Source organism: Esox lucius, chromosome 9, assembly GCF_011004845.1.
Source record: "Esox lucius isolate fEsoLuc1 chromosome 9, fEsoLuc1.pri, whole genome shotgun sequence".
Lineage (NCBI taxonomy): Eukaryota > Metazoa > Chordata > Actinopteri > Esociformes > Esocidae > Esox > Esox lucius.
Genome location: NC_047577.1, coordinates 13,274,823 through 13,300,046, shown reverse-complemented (window position 1 = coordinate 13,300,046; position 25,224 = coordinate 13,274,823). Strand labels below are relative to the sequence as shown.

At 44.4% G+C, this 25,224-nt stretch overlaps 1 protein-coding gene across 3 annotated transcripts in view; it reads left to right on the top strand.

The window, feature by feature from the left end:
• cnnm2b (cyclin and CBS domain divalent metal cation transport mediator 2b) overlaps window positions 1–24,792 on the top strand; it is a 58,564-nt gene extending 33,772 nt beyond the window's left edge. For 2 of the 3 annotated variants that reach the window (XM_010872918.4, XM_010872920.4), the window contains 7 exons: window positions 12,399–12,542; window positions 14,276–14,413; window positions 16,450–16,619; window positions 18,620–18,713; window positions 19,490–19,552; window positions 20,998–21,176; window positions 22,995–24,792. In XM_010872918.4, the coding sequence (XP_010871220.1) occupies window positions 12,399–12,542; window positions 14,276–14,413; window positions 16,450–16,619; window positions 18,620–18,713; window positions 19,490–19,552; window positions 20,998–21,176; window positions 22,995–23,243 (1,037 nt within the window). In that variant the 3' untranslated portion in view covers window positions 23,244–24,792. The remainder of the gene's footprint in view (window positions 1–12,398; window positions 12,543–14,275; window positions 14,414–16,449; window positions 16,620–18,619; window positions 18,714–19,489; window positions 19,553–20,997; window positions 21,177–22,994) is intronic. The other variant, XM_010872919.4, reaches the window with a different exon arrangement.
• Window positions 24,793–25,224: the final 432 nt, after the last annotated feature.

The following is a 25,224-nucleotide window of genomic DNA, read 5'->3' as shown; positions in this document are numbered from 1 at the left end:
TGCAGGACACAGACCCACCCCAAGGATTTGCCCCACGACCCACCTCCATTTGTGCTGCCCTTTGTCAGTGTGCCTCTATTCGCTAGATAGTCAGATCCATTTGACTATCTAGCGGTCCATTCATTCGTAGTCATTCATCTCTCATTCGAGGTTCCCTATTGATTCTTCTCTGACCCCTATGGCTGACAGACCTTGGAATCTTAACACTTATCTTAGGGTTGTTCTGAACAACAAAGGCTGCAACTGCTTCTTCTCCTGTGAATGAACAACACTGCCAGTTTACTGTGCTCGGAGTCTAACTCCACCTATCACTGCTGCCACCACGATATCCAGAGAGAGAGAGAGAGAAAGAGAGAGAGTGGGAGATCTTGTAACCTCCTGTGTCCCAATAATCTCACAGCTGTCCCGAAGTGTGTACTTACGCCCTTCCCTTTATGATTCCAATGAAAGAAAATGTCTGGTAAAATAAATATGGCAGAAAACCGCCTCTATCCCACACCAATATATTTGTGAGGAGGAGGGAACAATCTCACAATCCAGGAGAAAGGAGAGATTGTTGGGATGCAAGGGAATGTGCCCCTCCTCGCTCCCAAGGCCCCTTCATGATTAAGAGGCTGTGAGTGCCAGCAGTCTTACCCAAGTTAATCCATATCATGCCGAATGCCAGCATGTTGTTGGACAATAAAATGAAACGTTAGCCAAACGTAAAGAAATGTAACTAATAGAGTTAGTTTCTCCAGACAGTGTTTTTTGTTTTCGTTCTTGAGAGCATTGGTATAGCCACTGTTTTTAAGGGGAAAATATAATTAATAGATTTTCTCATTTGTAATTGAAGCTGGTACCTTAACTGCAGGCCCGGCGTCACGGGAGGGGGGGGGGGGCGGTGCAAAATGGGGCATTGTCCCTCCAGATAGGATCTGTACCCCCTCATTTATGAAAAATGCCCCCTTAGCCAGTACGTTCTGCGACCGTGCCGGCTTATTTGTAAATTAGTTCCTGACTTGCATCTGCTATAATGAATGCAGTGTTTAAGTCATTAGGATAGCAGTTGTTTCACGTAGCCATAACTAAAAATGTGCCACGCCTTGTTGGATGACTGGATAATGTTGGAGTGATGGCTCCCATCGCAAGGCTTACTATCGGATGTGACATTTCAGGAAACCTCCTACCACACGCTTGTTGAAGGTGCGGTAAGTGTTGTATTCTCGGATCTCATCTTTGTCATTTACGTGTGTTTTATATCTAAGAAGAGGACTGCAACAGGAATGAACAAAGTGCTTTGGGAAAACGATTTACTCAACTTTACAGGGCCTGTTATATCCTCCAAAGTCCAGTCACACTCACGGACGATTTACCTTGCAAATTATTTACCTTATTTATTTTTGACATAAGCGAACGGTTCACCACCAACACGGCATGCAGCAAAGTATTTTGATAGGGTTTTAATTGTTTGTTTCCGGACCCGTTCTTACACCGCAATTAACGATGCGGCTAAAGTTACTTCTTGCCAGGTGGTTTGAAAAAATATGCAAACGATGGTCAACCCAAAATATAGAGTGGTTCTCAAAAGCATTCACCCCTTGTTTTAGGTCTGGCGGGCAACTCCAACTCCAACCTCAACAGTATAACACAGCCTCCGAATGCCAATATCCCAGCTTACACAAACACACCATTCCTCCCGATTCTCAATCACTGGAATTCTAAGCACCTGTTTCTCATTACCCCTTCAGTATATATCCTAGGTCTGAACTCCTTTCTGTGTGAGGTATTGTTTGTGACATACTCAGCCCGTCCTAAATCTGAGATATATAACAGTTTGACCCTAGTCTGCATTTGTTTTAGTTTTTTAGTCCTTCTGTACTTTTTGCCTGAGCTTTTCCCATGTATCGACCAGTTCATAGTTCTTGGACAGTCTGCCTTTAGCTCACTCCTTTTTGTACTGCTGCCATGTTCTTACCTGGGTTACATGTTTATCGACCACTGCCTGTTCTCCGGACCAAGTCTGTTGCCCTCCTCTGGATGTATTTTTTAGAACTACCTTTGCACGCTCTGCAATTGAGACCAAAACATCTGCCTCCGAGTGGTATTCTTACACCTTGGAGTTTTTCCACATTTAACAGTGTTATAACTGATTTAATTAGGAGTCTTTGCCAATGATCATCCCATAACAGCAGTGACAAAAAATCTGTCTTAAACGAAACACAAATCTAAAACAGAATTCGCTCCCTTTGTATGAAGCCAGTTGTCTTTTGACGTCATGTGACAAGCTGAATCTAGTCCACCTGTGTTCAGTAAAGGTGTTTCACAAGATTTCCCATAAAAAAAAAAGCCTGCCTCTAGGAGGCCCCACAGTTAGTCTGTACAATTCCTCAAAAGACAGCATGAAGATGAACATTTCAAACAAATTGCAAAAGGTTCTTCAAAGTCCTCAATCAGGGGTAAGATTTAAGAACATTTCCAAGGCATTGGATATATCCTGGAGCACAGTAAAGACCATATATGGCACAACTGTGAATCTGTCTAGAACAGGCAGTTTTCAAAACTGAGAATGGAGGGCATTAGTCAGGGAAGCAGTTAAGGGTCTTTGGCAACTCTGAAGGAGTAACAGTCTTCCACGGCTTAGCTGGGAGACACTGTGCACACTACAACAACAGCCTGGGTGCTTCATAAAATGGCGTTCATAGAGTGGCAAAAACAAAGCAAGACATAAAATCTTGAGGAGACTTTGCCAGAATCAATGAGTCAATCACATTTCGCCCTTTTTACACTAGTCCTGAGGTGTGGTCCTGGTAGTCCTGAGGTGTGGTCCTGATAGTCCTGAGGTGTGGTCCTGATAGTCCTGAGGTGTGGTCCTGGTAGTCCTGAGGTGTGATCCAGGTAGTCCTGAGGTTTGGTCCAGGTAGTCCTGAGGTGTGGTCCAGGTAGTCCTGAGGTGTGGTCCTGATAGTCCTGAGGTGTGGTCCTGGTAGTCCTGAGGTGTGATCCAGGTAGTCCTGAGGTGTGGTCCAGGTAGTCCTGAGGTGTGGTCCAGGTAGTCCTGAGGTGTGGTCCAGGTAGTCCTGAGGTGTAGTCCAGGTAGTCCTGAGGTGTGAAATCTGAAAGGTAGCGGTTGCCTATAATTACTGTGTCTTTATGTCAAAATAAAGCCTTTCTCTATGTATACAAAAGTGTATATAAATATAGCTAAAATTATAAACAAATACAATTGCTTTTCCTTCATACATTCCATACTTTTTTAGTAACATTATATATGAATGTAAGGTGTCTTACCAGTATCACACAGTATCTGCCAACATAAAAGCTATTCTCTATATGTAAGAGTGTTGAGAATACTTAGGTAAACACTAAACCTTTAAATTTTTGCCAGTAAGGCTTTAAATCCAAATTTGACAAAATGATCATCATCATGTTGTTGATGTAGAAATACTTCCCATACCAGCATTGGATTTTTCTGTCTATCAATGGAAAAACAACCAATAGGCTTCCTAAAACATTGCATTTTGAGATGCCCAATGTTGTTTCCAAAATATATTCCTGACAAGACACAAAGATGTAAAAAAAATTCCATTTATAGCTATTACTCTGGAGCTTGACTGTCCCCCTAACTATCCATGTCAATGGAAAAATAGGTCAAAACTCAAGATGGAAACTCTTATCTTTTTTCTAAGGTGGATTTAAAAATGTTGTTTGTACTATAAATTCACATGGCCTTGGGAATTACACTATATTTCTGTATTTTGAAAAAGATGAGTCTGATAAGTTAAGAGAAAGGTAAAGATAGAAAATGTGAATAAGAGAGATTGAAAGCGGAATTGCAATACTCTTTTTAAATAAATGTGTAAGTTAGAGAAACTAAATACGTTTCTCATAAGGATCCATTTAAGTATCTTGAAGAAATGTAAATTGTATGGTTCTTTCAAGAAAATATACCAATCTAATTCAGAAACGTTTTGGCAGTCCTACTTATTTGAGTATTTCCCAGGGTGCCTTTGCTGCATTTCAAAGTTACCAGTACCCAGTTTCAAGTTTCACGATTTCTTTGTCAAATGAACCGAACAACACGTCATCGCGTCACCCTGCACAATGAAATTCTTGTGACATGGCATCTGACAACTATGTAGTGAGAGTCCAGAAGTATATATAAGCAAAAATATAGCCAGACAAAAAAATAAAGCAACAATATATGTAACATTGTACACTAGCAGCAGTTTAAGTAAAAAGTGCTGTTAACTAGCAGCAATCTGGGTATTATTATTGAACATCATAGATATGGCAAGAATGGCAGTAATATACATAACAATGTAAACTAGCAGCAGTTGGTTGAATTATTGAATATTATAGATACATATGAGTGTAATAAGCTTATAAATGGTGGCATAGCACACTACGTAGTGTGAATTAAGAAGAAAAATTCAGTACACAGCAAAAATCTTGCAACACCATGAAGCTGTAACATACATAACACTGTACATAGCAGCAGTTTTAAAAGAGTACTGTAACTTAGCAGCAATATTGGTGGTGGTATTGAATATTATAGATATGGCAAGTATGGCGCTAATATACATAACAATGTAAACTAGCATCCATTTTTGGAAGAGTAGGATGGGGAGTATGAACAGTATGTTAGAAGTATTGAGTATTATAGGTTCACATACAGTGGGGAGAACAAGTATTTGATACACTGCCGATTTTGCAGGTTTTCCTACTTACAAAGCATGTAGAGGTCTGTAATTTTTATAATTGGTACACTTCAACTGTGAGAGACAGAATCTAAAAGAAAATCACATTGCATGATTTTTAAATAATGAATTTGCATTTTATTGCATGACATAAGTATTTGATCTCCGGCTCTCACAGACCTGTTAGTTTTTCTTTAAGAAGCCCTCCTGTTCTCCACTCATTACCTGTATTAACTGCACCTGTTTGAACTCTTTACCCGTATAAAAGACACCTGTCCACACACTCAATCAAACAGACTCCAACCTCTCCACAATGGCCAAGACCAGAGAGCTGTGTAAGGACAAATTGTAGAACTGCACAAGGCTGGGATGGGCTACAGGACAATAAGCAAGCAGCTTGGTGAGAAGCCAACAGCTGTTGGCGCAATTATTAGAAAATGGAAGAAGTTCAAGATGACGGTCAATCTCCCTCGGTCTGGGGCTCCATGCAAGACCTCACCTCGTGGGGCATCAATGATCATGAGGAAGGTGAGGGATCAGCCCAGAACTACATGGCAGGACCTGGTCAATGACCTGAAGAGAGCTGGGACCACAGTCTAAAAAAAAAACATTAGTAACACATTACACCGTCATGGATTAAAATCCTGCAGCGCACGCAAAGTCCGCCTGCTCAAGCCAGTGCATGTCCAGGCCCGTCTGAAGTTTGCCAATGACCATCTGGATGATCCAGAGGAGGAATGGGAGAAGGTCATGTGGTCTGATGAGACAAAAATTTAGCTTTTTGGTCTAAACTCCACTCACCGTGTTTGGAGAAAGAAGACGGATAAGTACAACCCCAAGAACACCATCCCAACCGTGAAGCATGGAGGTGGAAACATCATTCTTTGGGGATGCTTTTCTGCAAAGGGGACAGGATGACTGCAACGTATTGAGGGGAGGATGGATGGGGCCATGTATCGCGAGATCTTGGCCAACAACCATCTTCCCTCAGTAAGAGCATTGAAGATGGATCGTGGCTGGGTTTTCAGCATGACAACGACCCAAAACACACAGCCAGGGCAACTAAGGAGTGGCTCCGTGAGAAGCATCTCAAGGTCCTGGAGTGGCCTAGCCAGTCTCCAGACCTGAACCCAATAGAAAATCTTTGGAGGGAGCTGAAAGTCCATATTGCCCAGCGACAGCCCCGAAACCTGAAGGATCTGGAGAGAGGGCCAAAATCCCTGCTGCAGTGTGTGCAAACCTGGTCAAGAACTACAGGAAACATATGATCTCTTTAATTGCAAGGTTTCTGTACCAAATATTAAGTTCTGCTTTTCTGATGTATGAAATACTTATGTCATGCAATAAAATGCAAATTAATTACTTAAAAATTGTGGGATTTTCTGGATTTCTGTTTTAGATTTAGTCACTCACAGTTGAAGAGTACATATGATAATTATTACAGACTTCTACATGCTTTGTAAGTGGGAAAACCTGCAAAATTGGCAGTGTATGAAATACTTGTTCTCCCCACTGTATGCTTATGAATGGTACATGGAAAGGAATATGCTAATTCCCAATAAAGGTACCTGAAAGGACATCAGAGCATCTGGAAAGTTCGTCTGTGATCAGTATGATCATGGATCAGTGGTACTGGTTGAGGAGCCTCATGACACTGTTTGCTTTGGTGTTCATTCATTTCCATTAATCTGTCTTTTTTCCGTGTGAGATTATAAGTGATTATTAGATTGTAATTGTTTTAGAGGCTCCCAAATGGCATCGCAGTCCAATGCCCATCGTGGCAATAATGTCTCAGGCCCTTTGTGGCAGTAATGTCTCAGGCCCTTTGTGGCAGTAATGTCTCAGGCCCTTTCTGGCAGTAATGTCTCAGGCCCTTTGTGGCAGTAATGTCTCAGGCCCTTTGTGGCAGTAATGTCTCAGGCCCTTTGTGGCAGTAATGTCTCAGGCCCTTTGTGGCAGTAATGTCTCAGGCCCTTTGTGGCAGTAATGTCTCAGGCCCTTCGTGGCAGTAATGTCTCAGGCCCTTCGTGGCAGTAATGTCTCAGGCCCTTCGTGGCAGTAATGTCTCAGGCCCTTCGTGGCAGTAATGTCTCAGGCCCTTCGTGGCAGTAATGTCTCAGGCCCTTTGTGGCAGTAATGTCTCAGGCCCTTTCTGGCAGTAATGTCTCAGGCCCTTTGTGGCAGTAATGTCTCAGGCCCTTTGTGGCAGTAATGTCTCAGGCCCTTTGTGGCAGTAATGTCTCAGGCCCTTTGTGGCAGTAATGTCTCAGGCCCTTTGTGGCAGTAATGTCTCAGGCCCTTCGTGGCAGTAATGTCTCAGGCCCTTCGTGGCAGTAATGTCTCAGGCCCTTCGTGGCAGTAATGTCTCAGGCCCTTCGTGGCAGTAATGTCTCAGGCCCTTCGTGGCAGTAATGTCTCAGGCCCTTCGTGGCAGTAATGTCTCAGGCCCTTTGTGGCAGTAATGTCTCAGGCCCTTCGTGGCAGTAATGTCTCAGGCCCTTCGTTGCAGTAATGTCTCAGGCCCTTCGTGGCAATTCTGGCCGATCTGATTCTAGCATCGTATATTTGATTTGATGTTAATGAAATTGTTTAAACTCCACTATTTTTAACGTTAATATTGAATTGTTTGAAAGGTATATGACGTACAATCCAGTCAGAATGATGGCAATCACAGCACGTGTGAACAAAATGACAAAGTCAGTATTGGATTGGTTCTCGACATCTGCAGACACTTACAGTACAGTCTTCGGAACCGGTATCACCAATGTGCCACTACTAATTGTGGTCTATTGTCAAAAGAACGTTGTCCTTCAAGCATGTCGGGCCCATTGTCTTCCTGGTTGAGGGAGCAGTGTGTGAAAGAGCAGCGGATCGGGGCAGGGTCTTTTTGAGGGCCTAACCCAATACAGTGGCCCCTGAAACTCATCGTTTTCAAGTCCCGTCAGACCTGCTGGTCACATTACGCTGGCTTGCAATTCCAGCCCGAATAGGAATATCCGACATATTTATCCTCCTCCAAAGACAATTCCGAATGACTGCCGGGGTTGGTAGGCTAAGTATCCAAACTGGAACAATCTGGTCTGACCAGTGTCTGAGACGGACAGAAATGCCCCGCAGCTTCACGCCATGCTATTTATAGGGTTGAAATTACGCTATGGAAAAATATGAAAAACTGCACATTCCATAAATAAAGCTGGGAAGGGTGGAAAAGAGCACACAATCAGTCTCGGAAGGCCCGAGGAGAGGTTCTCACAGACCATGGCGGGCCTAACACTGTGGGGTGGTGGGAGTGCCGGCCTATTCGTCCCTGGGTGGCCATCTTGGGGACAGCACAAGCCCACGGGCCCGAATAACTGGTCAGTCTTCAGGTTTGTCGTTGTCTTAACTCTGACACACCTTGTGGGTTGTTGGTTGAGTTTGAAGAGGGGAGGCCAACCACTCTTTCTGAAGAGCCATGGCGCTGGTTCCAGCTTAACTCAGAGCAGACCTGCTTCACAGGACCTCGATTGGCTGAATCAGGTAAACCGGTCGTCACGGCGACGGCCGAGGGAGTGTTCTTCTATTGTCATCCCCCGGCGGAGTGGACTTGATAGGTAGTTTTGCGGTTATGCAAATGAAACGACGCGTTGATTGTGGTGCTTTCCCGTTTGTGTGAGGATGTGTACGGTATGTTTTGTCGGCCTGTGTATGTTGTCTTATTGGCATCGTTCACGTGTTCCTCAATGCGTGCGTGCGTGCGGGCCTCTGTTGTGTCGCGAGAAGTTCCAGTTCTTGGAGTTAGTTCGTTCCATCCTCCTTGGCCACTAGGTGCTGTCCTGTGTGTACGACAATCATCGATCTGTTCACTTCAGACAGCCTGAGCCAGATCCACACACACACACAAACGCTTATGTACAGCTGTTGGTTATTTGACCCAGGCATTGACAGCCAGTCTCCACATATAAAAACATATGAAAAACGATTTAGCCTGTTTCAGGCTACCTGGAGTGCTGCCTGGGAGGGTCTTGCAGTTTGTGGACTTTTGTATGAGGTTCAGTGGACAAGCAAAAAGATGCCCACGTACAGTATTTTCCAACAGTACTTTTCACAAAGGTCTTCCCATAAACACAAAACTCTGAGCGGTGAGTCTATCACCAAACCACTCGGGGTCAACGGGTCAGCCTCTGTCCCCAGCACCACCCCCAGCTCCTAAACCTGAGTGTACCATGGTAATTATAGCAGCCAGGGAACTATGAATAAACAGTGTGTATTTATTTTCAGTGTATTTCTGGAGGACGCTAGTCAAAATCTTAGAGGGCTGTCATTCGGTGGCGGGGGGGGATTAAGTGGAAAATATGTGTGGGATAGGGATGAAGTGTTCTGCCTGGGTATTTGCTACTGTTTAGGTAAATATGTGCATTTGTGTGTGTGTGTGTGTGTGTGTGTGTGTATGTTCCACAGAGACAAATGTTCACATACGTGAAACCTGTTCAACCATTTCAATACAATCCTGTTCTGATACCTGGTAGTGATATTTTGTGATCTAGGCACAAAACCTTCACATTCATATACTGTACTCCTCACCTGCGTTGTTATAAATGTTATTTGAACAGGAATAGCACCCATCGTCTCATAGGCTAGTAATAAGCCACAGAGGTCCAGAAGATCATGGAATACATTGTTCTGGAAAATAGTGAATTGAAGAGGAAATTCCAAATCTCTTAAAGTACTGTGGAAAGTGATGAATTTCCATTCAATGTTATACCATGTTAGCTCCCGTGGGAATTCCGTTTCTGCAGTAATGACAATTTGGAACTTGTACAAAGCGTTGTTTTAAATTCAGAAACAAAGTGAGCTTCTATGGGGCACGGGGTCATGGGGCATTAACATCCCATCAGACAGAGGACGTCCAAAGATGTAATTGGTGTTTGCACTGATTGCTGCCATGGAATGGAATGTAGTGTCATTTAAACACGTCATAGAACAAAAACCTTAAGGGCATAGTTGGGGTTTGAGCTCTTTAGGGTTTGTATTTAATTCTTCTGTAGAACAACTGTTGGAAACCATTCGCTCTGCCTCTAATATAAAGGAATTTAAAGGTAATTTATCGACCCAATGCTAAATAGACTCAGCACACCTATTCCCATAGAGTTGTATTCATTGCGCTGACACTAGATAGTAAGTTCGCAAATGCGCAAACCTTCCTTGAATGTCCCAACTATTAAGCTAAGTATATAGCTTTGAGTTGGACTGGTCCAAAATCTGACCGCACTGTACTGCGTAATGTCCAATAATGGCGTTTTAGCATCTGTTCTTCTGTTTGCCAACGACTTCAGGTGTTCAGAGTGCTTGTTCAGGTACTTCACTTAATTTACACAGTCAAGGCACAATTTACATTTTAATATATTACGGCCTCAGAGTGCTACACATGTTGGGACAACAGAACTGCCATTATCCTTGGCATCAGTGCATTTTAGTTTCTTTTTTCATTTTACTCTTTGCTTCCTCCACACTGTCCACCCATTGTTAGCTTGACAACAACAAGTGCATCAATTACAAACAGTGCACCAGTGATGGACTAACTGTGAGGCTTAACTCACTAGAGAGACAGAGAGAGAGAGAGAGAGAGAGAGAGATGGGATAGACAGAAAGGAGGGATAGAGGAGTGAGAGATGGGAGAGCAAGAGGGAGGGAGAGAAGGTGGAGAGATAGCGAGAGAGGGAGAGTGAGATTAGAGAGGGACAGGGAAAGCAGGAGAGAGAGGCTACCTAGCACGCTATGCCCTATCTGCATCTAAATGACCCACTAGCTCCAAGACAATCTTTCTGATCACACAGTAGGGCATCGGTCGGTGAGAATATCGTCCGGGAGGGCGGGAATGGAAACTTCATTTTCTGGGCTAATATTAGCCTGGGCCGAGCCTCCCCTGGAAAATTCCTTTTAAATGATCGCTCGCTGAGAAAAGGCAAAGAATTTGTTTAGCGTTTTGGTGACAGTACATAACATGGAGGGGCTTTTGCAAACTGTGACCATAAATCGTTTCTGGGAAAGCAGATGTCGGTTAGGGTTTCTTCCCATCAGATGACCAATGGAGATTCTTCATTTGAATATTGGACATCGGGGTGTGCTGTGTTTTTGCGTCTGTAAAGTTTACAATCAAGACAGTAAAATCCTTACTTGCATTATAGCGATTGACTTGATCAATTTAGTCAGGGGTGACACCATTTAAATGTAGGCGTCCATTTTGATCACACTGGGGTACAGTGGATGTCTTCTTACTGCTGTCGCTCACCATTGTATTCACTTTTCCTGTCTCTAAGTCTTCTACTGGTTTTCTAAGTTTCAGGCCTCAAATCATGTGTGCACATTTTAATGCAACCAGTCCCAAAATGAATGACACAGTTGGCAGAGCAAAAAGGGCTAAAGATGAAATTCAATAATATCTGTATTGTATGGCCAAAATATTGAAAGAATATATACTTCACTGAGTGACATAGATTTTTATGAACTTGTTATGAAAACAATGTCAAAGGATTAGGTCAGAGTCGTTGGTAGCTCTGTTTTCAGTACCTTTCAAAAGCTCTGTTAGGAGGATACTGGCCCTGATGATTTTTTTCCTCAGTTCGATTCACAGGTCTGTAATGAGGTTTGGGTCTAAAGAAGGAGACTGTTGTTGCAACATGTTGATTTTCTGGTACTACATTTATGAAATTGTAAAAGAAAAAAAAAGTGTTGTGGATTTTGGTGTGTACTTTGGGATATTGTACATGATCCACTTGCAAAGTGTTTTCAGCCTCTTGGCAGAAGCAACCAGGTTTTTGACAAAAGTGTCCTGTAGTTGGAACATTTGCCCATAACAAGGACTCCGGGATAAGTGAAAGACAAATCGCTCTGTAATAGAACCAGCAGCTTTTTTGACAATAAATATGACGTTTCAGGGGCTATTGTACCGGTTCCAGTGAAAGTGCTGATGTTGCGGGATTAGATGAGCTTTATGGCCGTGTATAGCAGTGTCGGGTTTGTCGTCAAATCTGACGCCAATGCAGAAAAGAACCACACTGCCACTGTAAAACATGGTGGCGGATCTTTGATGTTCGATTTAGCTTCCCCTGAACCTGGGGCCCCTTGTTAAAGTAAACAGCGTCATAAACTTTATCAAGTGTCAGGAGTCTAAAACTTGGCTACAAGTGGATCTTCCAGCAACAGGAAGACAAAACAATTAAAAAGATAGAAAAAGTGTTGGAAAGTCGAGGACCGGCGAAGGTCAAAGGTCTGTGAGATGGATCGGAACCTCTGTTGACTCGTCATTGCGAGCTCGGTTCGACGGCTAAGCCCCGTCGCTTTAAACATTCAAAATGTCCGCGTCGGCATTATTGTTTACAGTTTATTGTTGCCGTATTTTCTTTTCGTCCACCTTTGCTGAGTGCCGGTCAGTTGGGAAGTGAATGTCCGTCATCCGGGTACATCCTCCTTTCTCAGGTGAAACGTTTCACACCTGACACTGATACGTGGCGCGGGTCCGATTCCCGCTGTGGACCCGAGTGCTAACACCTGAGTGTGTACCACCCGTCTGGGGAATTTGCTGCACCTTCCCATGTTGACCGTAGCTTTACGACCTCTTTAATGTGGCTCTCACTCATGCTCTCTCTACCTGTGTGTGTGTGTGTGTGTGTGTGTTTGTGTGTGTGTGTGTGTGTGTGTGTGTGTGTGTATGCGCGTGCGTGCGTGCCTGCGTGTTAGGTAAATCCCACTTGGCCATAGTTCAGAGGGTAAACAACGAGGGCGAGGGTGACCCCTTCTATGAGGTCCTGGGGATCGTCACTCTGGAGGACGTCATCGAGGAGATCATCAAATCCGAGATCCTGGATGAGACAGACTTGTACAGTAGGTGCCCAAACTATCCCTTTACCTTTACCTCCTATAGGATATCCTGTGCGTACCATCACATACAGTTAAGGTCCTTTTTTAGCATCCTGTCATTTTAGATTGTTTTTATTGTTTAGTCTTATGTCCAGGTTTTGCCCAATTAGTTATCTTCAATGGTTGGATCACTGAGCGTAGTAAAATAATAAACTTTAACTATTCTTGAATTGCTTTGGATTACTAAAGTTTGTTCACCCTTGAACCTTGGAAAAGTCAGCTTGGAATCTCTGTTTTCTTACAAGCCTTCTGTAACATTTCACACTGACTATATCTCCATAATGTATTCATTACACATTTACATGCGGTTTATGAACATATCATAACAGGTCCCGACCCCATTATAAAAGCTTGATTAAACACATGCTTACCGTCTCAATTTACAGCCTTCATGTTTTTTTGTTAGATAAGATGCATACCAATTTCTGACTAAATTATTTTCTGAAATGAACATGCCCCCACCGCTCCTCTGTCTGTTGCCATGTTACTACACCACATAGAACAGGAAGTCCCCATTATGCTGATAACAAATATAAAAAAAACTAGCTATACACATTTCTGTCTGTTTTATTAATGCCATACCCATAAAATACATGCGACTGGCTGGCAGTCTAAAGGCAGTGGTCCGTGCATGAAGTAGTTAAACGTATTTCTATAAAGAAATAGCCAGCTGTTCCATTCCATCTGAGCGGTAGTAACGTTAGCTAGCTAACCAGCCAAAACAACCAACCAAACTTAGGCTGATAAATAGCCTGTGCCAGCCTAATTTCCCCCAACGGCCATCTTGGCCCATGCCATTTTCCTCTCACTAAAGTCAGTGGCGCATGAAGATCAAAATGACGGTTGGTCCCACTGATCTATCAAGGGAAGGTGTGTGTACTCTCCGCAGTCAAAGTAATGTCATATCTATTTTGTCATAAGGGCATTTATAGCTAAGCATGTCAGTGTAAATTGCCGTTCAGTTTCCATCCTGATCTAAAGCACCAACATTTAAAAACAAGAACACGGACCACACACATAAAATATGAACATTTCCAAGTAGCACAGAGAACTATTTCTGGTGGCGCAAGGAGGTCCTTTGCCTCTGGTGCTCATGTGCCAGTGCAGCATGGGTTTGAATCCCTCATACTGCTATTTCCTCACACTTTGTCCTCTGCCTCTACCACTTTCCTCTGCAAGTAAAGCAATGCCTTGAAAATTATTTGGCAATCATAATTTCTTCAGAAAACATTAGGTTTCATTAAGATTAGTTGTAATGCAGAAAATGAATACCGAACTGATTCCAATGTTTTCAATTCTTAGAAAAGGAAATTAGAAACATTATATTTTACTTTCAGCATTGCTTTTTGTCAAATAAACCCAAGCCAATTAAGTCCTTCTGGTTTTCTATGTTGATTCAGTATGGGATGATTAGCTATTGGGTTCTAGTTAACCCATCTTTTGGGTAAAATATCTACACGATCCATCGTGTTACCCCAGGGTTACTGGTCGGGTTGTTTTTAAACCCGTTTGAGGACAGACATGCTATGGGTACATTTGGTTAACCTTCAATAAACCTTCAATAATGCTCCTGTTATGTTCACGAGAGGCTTGGAGATGTGTAATGAATGTGACACGGATACGCAGTCAGTCGTTAACAAGTCTGCCTCTTCCTCTCTCACCCCTTTCCCCAATTCTGTCTCTCCGCACCACCCCAGCTGACAACAAAACAAAAAAGAAAATCACCCATCGTGAGCGGAAGCAGGATTTCTCGGCCTTCAAGCCCAACGACAGTGAAATGAAAGTTAAAATATCACCTCAGCTTCTGCTGGCAACCCTGCGTTTCCTAGCAACAGGCAAGTTTGCGCACTGCATTGCTGCTTGACTTCCCCCAGTGTGTGTGCCCTCAGAACCCTGACTGTGAAATGAACGTGTGTGTTGTCTGTGTATTTGTGATGTGTATGTCTGTGGGTGTGTGTTTTTGTGACAATAGTGTGTGTGCGTGTGTGTGTTTGTGACGTAGATGTGCGTGTGTGGGCACACGTGGGTGAGTGTGTGACAGCAGAGGAGCCGCTAGGCCTCTTGGGAGCATGGCACTGGGATGTCTGCACAGACTTTGTGCGTCTCAGTCTGGAAACATGGCTGACTATTTGCTTGCGTGTCATGATCTCAGCGGTTAGGAGTTGCGACAGTAGAATTAGCTAGGAAAACATGTCACTATTTGTTTACACTGCTTTCACAATGACATCATGTTCTCCAGACTGCCTGGTTCTCACAGAAAGCATGTATACATGTCTGCGTCCCGGACGCGTATTCACATTTTTTAAATCTTCTAAATTCTCGATTGAGCTGTGGTTTGGTTGCCTCAGGAAGTTGTTTACACTAATGGAATATTACCCAAAAGCACACACATAGAAAACACATCCGGCTCCCTGGGCTAGACACTAAAAGCTTGACCTTGATGTAGGATCAGTTCGCATTTCACATCAACCGCTTATCTGATCTATGTTGAATGTGGACACCCATTACATATTGTGTCTTCTTCTCAACTGCCCACCAATTATCTCAGCTGAGCAGCGATCACTTCGAAGCATTTTTAGATGAAGTTAGAGACGTATGTGCATTAATTAAACTAATTAACGCTCCAGGTGTTAGCTGATTATAAAGCTAAGGCTTTAAGGCTGTTTCTGTGACAGCGGACAAGAACAGCTCAAGGCCAGGACAACAGCAGCATAAGTCAATGGGATGGACAAGTCGGATGCCAGATAACAGTAGAATGTTCATGGTGATGTTCAATGCTGAAGACTAAAATGAATGGCAATGTGTACTCATCGGACACTTTATTAGGTACATCTGGTATCGACTGGGAGACCCTTTTGCCTCAATCCGCTTAAAAATTTGAGGTATTGTTTATTCAGTGATGCCTTTCTGCACACCGATGTGGTGAAGACTGATTATTTGTGTATTTATATCTTGTCTGTCAGCCTGAACCAGTCTGGCCGTTCTTCTCTGACCTCTCTCATTAACAGGGTGTTGTCCGAAGATGTTCCACTCACTGAATGTTTTTTGGTTTGAAAGGAGTATAACAAACAAGTAGCATGCTGATAGTTCAAATGCCTTGTTTTACGTCATACCTCATCACACCACTGGGCAAAACATGGTTGACCAACTTCCTGACCAAAATGGCTGACCTCTAATCCCATCATAAGATCATGTCTATCCTAGTGTACTAATTCTCTGGTGCCAGCTAGCTACCAGTAGTAGAGCACAAATTATTGAAATAGGTTGCAGATATAGTGGATTTGACGAGAACTTTGACCCGGCGAGCTGCTAAGCATCGCTTAAGGCTTTGGACCCGCTAAAGGAACTTATGTTATTAGGAGGATCAGTCCCCTACCATAGAATGGTGGAGCCAGCTGCCAATTGACACATCATCGCCGCCCGGTTGACAGGGCCAAAATGGCTGACCGTCTTGACCTTGATCAAGGGGACTAGTGATAGTATGTGAAAAATCGGATTGAGGCTGTTTGCATTCCGTGGGATTATAACCAAGTTACTGGAGATAGGGGGATGACACGGGCATGTTTCTGAATGTATTCTATGGTAATAAAGTATTGTAGTGTTATGTTATATGTAGTGTTATGTAGTTATAATGTAACACTACATTATATGTATGTACTGTTTTATAAACCCTTTTCCAAAAAGTGCAACAATATAGTACAGTTTTATATCATACTGTTTTTAAACTGGTCAACCAAAAGTAAAAGTAAGAACTGTGATTCAGTTAACGTCCCCAAGATATTCCCTTAAAGTACAGTACAACATTATAGTACAGTGTTATATTGTGCTTTGTGTTTGGCCTTTCTGACTCTCCTTCCATCCCACTCTCCAGAGGTGGAGTCGTTTGGGCCGGTGCAGATGTCAGAGAAGATTCTACTGCGTCTTCTCAAACACCCCAACGTCATCCAGGAGCTGAAGTACGACGAGAAGAATAAACGAGCCCCAGAGCACTACCTCTTCCACAGGAACAAGCCTGTGGACTACTTCATACTCATCCTACAGGTCAGAGCCAAGCTACGCTGTCGGGTCAGGGGTTAACACTGGGGTGTGCTGTCGGGTCAGGGGTTAACACTGGGGTGTGCTGTCGGGTCAGGGGTTAACACTGGGGTGTGCTGTCGGGTCAGGGGTTAACACTGGGGTGTGCTATCGGGTCAGGGGCTAACACGGGTGTGCTGCCAGGTCAGGGGTTAACACTAGGGTGTGCTGTCGGGTCAGGGGTTAACACTTGGGTGTGCTGTCAGGTCAGGGATTAACACTAGGGTGTGCTGTCGGGTCAGGGGTTAACACTGGGGTGTGCTGTCGGGTCAGGGATTAACACTTGGGTGTACTGTCAGGTCAGGGGTTAACACTTGGGTGTACTATCGGGTCAGGGGTTAACACTTGGGTGTATTATCGGGTCAGGGGTTAACACATGGGTGTACTATCGGGTCAGGGGCTAACACGGGTGTGCTGCCAGGTCAGGGGTTAACACTTGGGTGTACTGTCAGGTCAGGGGCTAACACGGGTGTGCTGCCAGGTCAGGGGTTAACACTGGGGTTTGCTGCCAGGTGAGGGGTTAACACTTGGGTGTACTGTCAGGTCAGGGGCTAACACGGGTGTGCTGCCAGGTCAGGGGTTAACACTGGGGTTTGCTGTCGGGTCAGGGGTTAACACTTGGGTGTACTGTCAGGTCAGGGGCTAACACTGGGCTGTGCTATTGGTTCAGAACAGGAAAAAAAATATGTACTCATGTTTTCACAGATTTCCAGTTTTTAAAACAAAGATTTCACTTGAAGTGATTATAGGCTTAAATACACTAATGTTGAAAAGATTCTGGTGGATTCTGGTAAAGGACAAATGGTATGCAGAGAACAGGGCTGGCCATCAGGCCACGGCCACTAGGCCAGGAAGGGGATTGGCAGGGGATTTTCCACAAATAGTAAACATGAGTGAGATTTGCCCTTGGGTCGTCGTGCCAACAGGAGGGTAATGCAGGTCGGAAGTTATGCTGCAAATACCTGCTTTTAGAGGGAAATGAACTGTCTGGAATGATGCTGGAATGACACAGCTTTTTTAGGACCTTTGATGACATAAACTTACTTTACAGACTTTTGTACATTTGGTCGTCTTTGGAATGCCGAAATGTCAATTTTTTACTTAATGAATATATTGAGTGCTTTGTTTAGACGCTTTGTTTGCGTCATTTGTGGGACTGAGCGGAATGTGAGAGACATGAAACTATGTCACTAACTGGTGACCATGTACTACACTGTTAAAGTTGTTGTAAGTGTCAGTTTTTTGGTTCTATTCCCTAACCCTTGGACAGTGTGCCTGGTAATAAACACCTCTTTGGTTTTACATGCAGTAAAACAGTCCTGCAGCAGGAGGATTTGGTTATATGTATACATATCAAATCCAGAATCGGAAATACAATTCACCTCTTGGTAACGGGCAGCCTTGGTTCCAGTTTACTGGATAAATCACTATTTCACAGGGAGGGGGCAATTCGTGTACCTGTGATTTGCAAAAAGAGAAAAGGGATGGTGCTCTTCGTTCCGGTTTATGTTCGATCACTTCCCTTAACAGGTGGGGACCCAGAACTTAATCAATCATCTGACCAATTGCGTGAGAACTTCTAGGTTAACTCCGATCAGGCTACTATGGGCTATGGTTTACCGTAGGTCTGAGAGTACAAGGCTCACTTCAGGTTGTACCACAGAGCTTTGACTGAGATTGAAAGTCAGCGATTTCACATTAAACGCTATGAATGGCATTAACACTGATGTACGTTAGCTGGCGTCGCACCTTGCTCTTACCAAGTTAGGTTGTTTCAGTGCTGGTTTTCAATGGATCAAATTGAGATGTCGCATATGCGTGTACATTTTGAATGACCGGGGCTGAAATGTCAAGTACTCTAATAATGCATTTAATGATCGCTCTGTTATAACATCAGGAAAAGGTCCTGCTTCCAACTCCTGGTGGAAAAAGGGTGATTGATTGATCTGTGCTTCGTTCCTCTGCAGGGGAAGGTGGAGGTGGAGGCGGGAAAGGAAGGGATGAAGTTCCAAGCCGGAGCGTTCTCCTCCTATGGGATGATGGCCCTCACAGCCTCGCCAGGTAAGACGTGTGCTGACAAAGTCTCTCCCAATGGCTGCGTCTGAATGGTTGTCCTATTCCCTAGGATTTCCAATGCACCACTTTTTCCCCCCCGGAAGCTCACAGACTCGTTAAAATAGGACACGGCGCATTTGTTTGTGACGAGGCCTCTGTGTTTTCTCAGTTCATTGAAAACTCCCTGGTACTAGTTAATTTGATGCCAGAGACACCTGCTGGTGAAGAGCTACAACTACAGCCGGATATTGCAGTAAATAAAAAAGCTATATTTTGAGTGGCGCAGTGCTCTGTGTTACTGCATCGCAATACAGCGAATCAAGCCCCGCCCAGGGTGGACGGGTGGACGCGGCGACAGGGCGGACTCTCTGTAGCGGTGCCCACGTTGACCCCTCGTGGTAAGTCGGGCGCCTGCGAGCTCAGCCGTGGCTGTGGCGTGTGCTGGTGCATTGGGGAAGCAGCGCGGCTCAGAGGGGCGATTCATCACCGTACACCCTAAACCCGCTGTGGCGTTGTTTGTGACAAGGCAAGTCCATAACGTTGAACTGGACGATTGAAAATAAGGACGGGAGAAAAGGAATAATACTCATTTATGTGTGTCTTTTCCCACAAGAGAAGGAATGCCAGTGTTAGGTCCAATGGGTGTTATTACGATGGAATATCACATCCTGATATGCACACCTTCTGGTGACAAATGTTCTCTCCCTCCTTTTGGCTCTACCCTCCTCTCCTCCTCTCTCCTCCTCTCCTCCTCCTCTCCAACCCCCCCCCCCCCCCCCCAGTCCCCCTATCCCTGTCTCGCACCTTCGTCGTGAGTAGGGCTGAGTCACAGGCAGGATCTCCAGGTATTGTACTATCGTTTCTTTCCGTCCGTCTGTCCGTCCCCTCCACCTCCCCTTTTCCGTGTGACAATCACTCCGTTACCCCTCCGTCGTCCGCCTTGGACTTGGTGTAGTGGCCGTGTCGCTCTCGGTTGCACGGCGCTGCTATGGCTGGATGCCTCACCTGCCTGTTCGTAACTGCGAGGCTTTGAGGGAGGAATTCTCTGGCGCTGTATAGCCGGCATACTTCTAGCCTGTTTGTGTGTTAATGTGCATGAATATAGTTAGGTTGTACTCACATGTCTGCTACGCGTCCATGTCGGCTTTGCACATCAACAATGTCTCGCACGAACACCTAGCGCAGCATGACTTACTTTTTTCTTGGACTATCTGAAGTGTGTGTGTGCGCGCGCGCGGGGGTGCGTGTGGGGATGGATGGGTGTGTGTGTGTGTGTGTGTGTGCCATAACTCAAGCCACTGAATGGTGTAGTAGAGGCCCCGTAGCGAGGCCTAGCCGCCACTAGAGACAGACTCCGCCCCTCCAGCCCCTTAACCCTCTGACTCCGTAAACAAGACCATGAGTTACCGCCTCCCGCAGGGCCACTGACTGCAGCGCTCACACGCATACACACACACACACACACGCATACACACACAGACACACACACACACAGCTGAAGACTCTGATCCAACCCCGCATTTACTAGATGACCTCCTCCACCTCCTCCCTCTGGTTCCAGTTCCCTCTCCTCCATTACCCCTTCGGCCCCTAGAAAGTAGAGTACTAATCTCCCAGGGTTCACATGCCTGGGCCCCGGCCTACTGTGTGGGTCGGGGGGGCCTTTATGCAGACATCCAAACCCAGGATTACATACATTCCAACCATAGTGGTAGCATTAACGGGCCGACCCTTCTGAAGGCCGAGTCTTTTCCACTCTGTTTTTTTGTCGTTGTCGTCGGCTCCTTTAAGAAGTGGAAAACATAAGCTGACTTTAATTAAAATAAAGAGAAAGTGTTCTCATTTCTGATGGGGAGGGGGGGAGGGCTGCATTAATCAAGACCACCGTCTCAAAACCAGTGAAGCAAATCCCACCCCCCTTAAGTGAGGTCTTAAATATAGATTAGGTTTCCACACATCGCAACATGGATTCTTAGCCTCTATGTTACTTGATTGTTCCTTTAAGCAGATGTATTTACGGTCTGTGTAGAAATCTGTAAATAGCTGTTCACTGCTCAGTCATGTTGGGTCAATCTTGACAAACCTTAATGGTTGTGCAGGTAAAACCCAGTGTGGATGGCTTGTATGTTAGCACATGTGTCCTGTGGCTTGAGTTCTGCTTGTGAATTTCTCCTACATCATGTTATACACCCCAAAGAATAAGAACCCCCCCCAAACCACACGTTCTCAGACTGAACCACTCCCAGCTTCTATACGGCTACTTGCTAACGTTATTCTCTCCTCTTTGCAGAGAACAAGTCTCCCCCGCGGCCGTTTGGTCTCAACCACTCCGATTCGCTGAACCGGAGTGACCGCATCGACGCCATCACGCCGACACTGGGCAGCAGCAACAACCAGCTCAACGCCTTCTTACAGATCTACATGCCGGACTATTCCGTCAGGGCAGTGTCTGACCTGCAGTACATAAAGGTGAGAGAGCGGTCAGGACATGCCACCTGGGCCATCTCAGTGCGGACATCCTAATGTTCTGCCCTTAAAAATCCTTAACCTCACACTTGAGCCGAAAAAGAATCGTTATTTTCCATTAGGGATAGCAAGAATATCCCCTGTGAATTAGAATTTTTTGGGGGGTTCACCAGTTTGGGAAAATGAATGTTCCTATTGCCATATTTTTCTCCCTCACACGCACACAAACACAGAGAGATACACGCATACCCACCACCAACAATGGGAAATAACAAAAAAACACCAAGGTAGACCTTCGTCCAGGGAACAGTCTTTTTTTTTAGGGAATGGGGTAACAGAGTTCACCGCAGCGTGGGATAAACACAACCAAAACAAAATCCTAGCTCCTCACAGGGCCTTTCTGTCTCCTTCTTCCGGTCCCTCTCTGAGACCGGACAGCTAAGCTGTTTACCAGTGTGTTAAAACAAAACAAACAAGACTTGTAGGCCTGTAAGGTCCTGTAGGTCCTGATCCAGCTGGGTCAGGTTGGGTGTCCCTCTCAGTGCCGGAGAGCCGGTCTGGTTTTGATCCAGAGCAAACAGAAACGAAAGACATACATCTGAAAAGGCCAGGTTAAATAGTCACCACCAAGCCTAAAAACAAACTGTTGTCAGGTGTTTTCAATTACCCTTCCGGGAGACAAATCAGCCCTCCCACCCACAGCGACACACCCAACCTGTACAGACACACAAACAGACACGTTATATACTGTAAATAATGGAACCCCCCCCCCCCCCTTTGACCTCTTCACATTTGTATAAGATCAATCTTTATATCAATTAAAAATAAAACACTATACTTTAAGATATGTATTTTCCCTCTGTTGTCTCCATGTTAGAAACACCAGTTATTCTTGGGCAAGTCTCTAAAGGCTTTGCATACAGTATGTGGACTGTGCAATATTTGTCCTGTATTCTTTCTAAAATGATAAATTTTTTGTCAAAGTGTCATGTCATGGATTTTAAGATAGATTTAAGTAAAACCTGTATTTTGGCCACTCAGTATTCAACAAAATGCCCTGTATTCCATTGTAGATGTGAACTCTTGTTGTTAGTTATTGTACTGCAGGTAATTCCTCTCCCAGTGTCTGGTGTAAAGCAGACTGAAACACGTTTTCCTCTAGGATTTTGCCAGTGAAGTGATTATTTGCATCCAGTTTTTTTATCTGAAAAAAAATCCACATTTTTGCAGATGTCAAGCAGACCCATAACATGATGCAGCCACCACTGTATGGTATGTTATGTTTTGGGAAGACATGGTTGCTACGGGAAAAGCATCATTGATGATGTAACTACTGATAGCAGCAGAATTAATTCTCTAGTGTACAGAAACATTGTCTGCTCAGCTCCTACCAAATGCCTCTAAACTGATTGGATGGTTCTTTATGCTGCATGGCAATGACACCAAAAGCACTGCCATAGCCAGCAAGGAAGTTTTTAGGGCCAAAAAATTGAATGTTCTTGACTTGCCAAGTCAATCAGCCAAGCGGAATCCAATTCAGCTAGAGACAAGACGTCTGAAACAAACAAGAACCAAAGTTGTCTGCAGTAATGGCCTGGCAGAACATCACCAGGGAAGACACCCATCCATTGTGTTCCCAAGATTATTGTACAGATATCTATATTGATGAATGTTAGTCAATTTAATTCAACCAATGCCCACCTATACAACCAATGCCCACCTATACAACCAATGCCCACCTATACAACCAATGCCCACCTATACTTTGTTTTACTCTAATACAATCTAATTTAATGTCCTGTAACTATCACCCTCCGACAGGTGACGCGTCAGCAATACCAGAATGCTCTGATGGCGTCGCGCATGGATAAGACGCCCCAGTCGATGGACAGCGAGTTCACCAAGATTGAATTGACTCTGACCACTGAGCTCCAGGATGGTGGAGGCACGCTGGAGACGACGCCAATGGCCCACCAAGAGACGGCCAACCTGCTCCACCTCAACACTCAGCCCCAGAACTGTCTGGCCCACAGGGTCAACCACACTGCCCACAATGAGGGGGCCATCTAGCCCCCCAGTGGGGTGGTGGGGACGGGGAGAGTAGATGGAGCAGGGATGCTCCCCCTTCCCCCAGAGAGGGAGAGGGGAGGAGAGGAGTGATGGTGGTAGTACCCTCTGGGCCAGGGCCTAGGCCTAAACCTCCTACACCCAAGGACCTCCAACCCCCACCCACCAACGCCTTGTAGCTGGTAGACACCAGAGGGATCCGCGGGTAGAGGGGCTTTCGGAGCTCCAACCTGAACCTCTGCTCTGTATCCACGACCGTCCCTGGACTGGCAGCTTCAACAGCCTGGTGCAGACCACCCTTTGGGGTAGTGGGGAAGGAGGCTAAAGGAGTAGCCCTCCGGAACCTCCTTTACATCGCTCAACCCTGGAGGACCACGCTAGGGTGTGTTCGGACCAACTTTCGGAGAATCCATCCACTTCCATTACCCGGTAACCTGGAATTCCGTAACTTGGACAGATGGACGGCCGTGTGCATGTCATCCAGCCCCGCTCGTCAGGCCAAAGACTTTGGTCCCCCTCGTTCCCCTGAACACACACACACACGTACACAAAGTGCATACACACACACACGACTTCCTGTCTGTTCTTGTTCAGGGATGGACTATAGGACCACTGCACCACTACAACGAAGGACAAGATGGTTAGTCAAAGACTGTAGCAAATACCGCTTTTAAGGACAACCATGGAACCATGAACCAAGAATGTTTTCGTGTATTTATTTATTTTATATATATATATATGTATATATGTATGTGTGGAGACAGATATGACATATACTAGTGCACAAACATGCATGGGCATATACACAGGATGTGTGTGTGTATATGTGATATCAAAACACATGATGCATATAAATAGTTACACATTCATTCATCTATATGAACAGGTGAGGGTCTTTTACAGATATGTATATTACAGATCTTGTTATTTTTTACTATTCTCCTAATTCAGGCCTATGGTACAGTATCTTTTTCACCTTTTTAAAATCACACTATTGCCTTTAAAAAAAATCATATTAATTATTTTAACAAAGTGCAATGAGAAAAAAATGTTTATTTAAGATGATTATGATATATAAATCACTGTATTGTAAATTGAGACGGATATATTTGTATGTATGTACTGTATGTGCGTATGTTTGGTTTAACGATGCTGAGTTGCAGGCGTCCATAAGCAAAACTGTCCCGAAGCCAGTTTCTTTTCTGTTATTGCCGATTTTCGATCACAAGCCCTTTGACCTCAAAATATATACTTTTATGCTGTTATGGGGGTTATCCAGACTTAAGTTAACAGACTTAAATGAGAATAAAATATACAATCCAGACTTAAGTCTTAACGACTGTAGTTTAAAGTGAGACCGGGATGTATTGACATTGAAAAGTGTTAACTTGGCACTTATAAATGCATGTGGAAATGTGTCTTTATTGTTTTCCAATTTGATTATGAATAATCCAACTTGATAATTGCACAGTATTAACGACCTCATCTAACATGTTGAGCATCATGAACTTCACAAATACAACCTCGACATTAAACTATTGCCCATGAGTGACTCTCTTGTATGATGCTGTACTTTCGTGTCCACTTTGTGTATTGTGTGTGCGGTGTGTGGCATGATAGGGTTTGTTCAGTCGCATTTAGCTCATGTTGAGCTTCGAGTACAGATCTATTTCCTTCAAACTCCTTAACTGGGATTTTGGCTAAAAGGTGGATGCAATATAACATTATCATATACAATGGGGCAACTTCCTGCTTCAGAAATCAACAGAACTGAAATTGACTAATGTGAAGTTATGAATCGTTGTGTGCCATAGCAGCCAGCCTAAACAGTAAGTGACATTTTCAGTAAGCAGGAAGATGCCACATTTGAAATTAGGCCTATTTCAATTTTAGGGGAGAGCACCTTTAAGATACAGATAACATTCTTCTTGCAATGCGATAATGTAATGAAAAACATTGTTTACTGTGTGAAACAAAGATGATA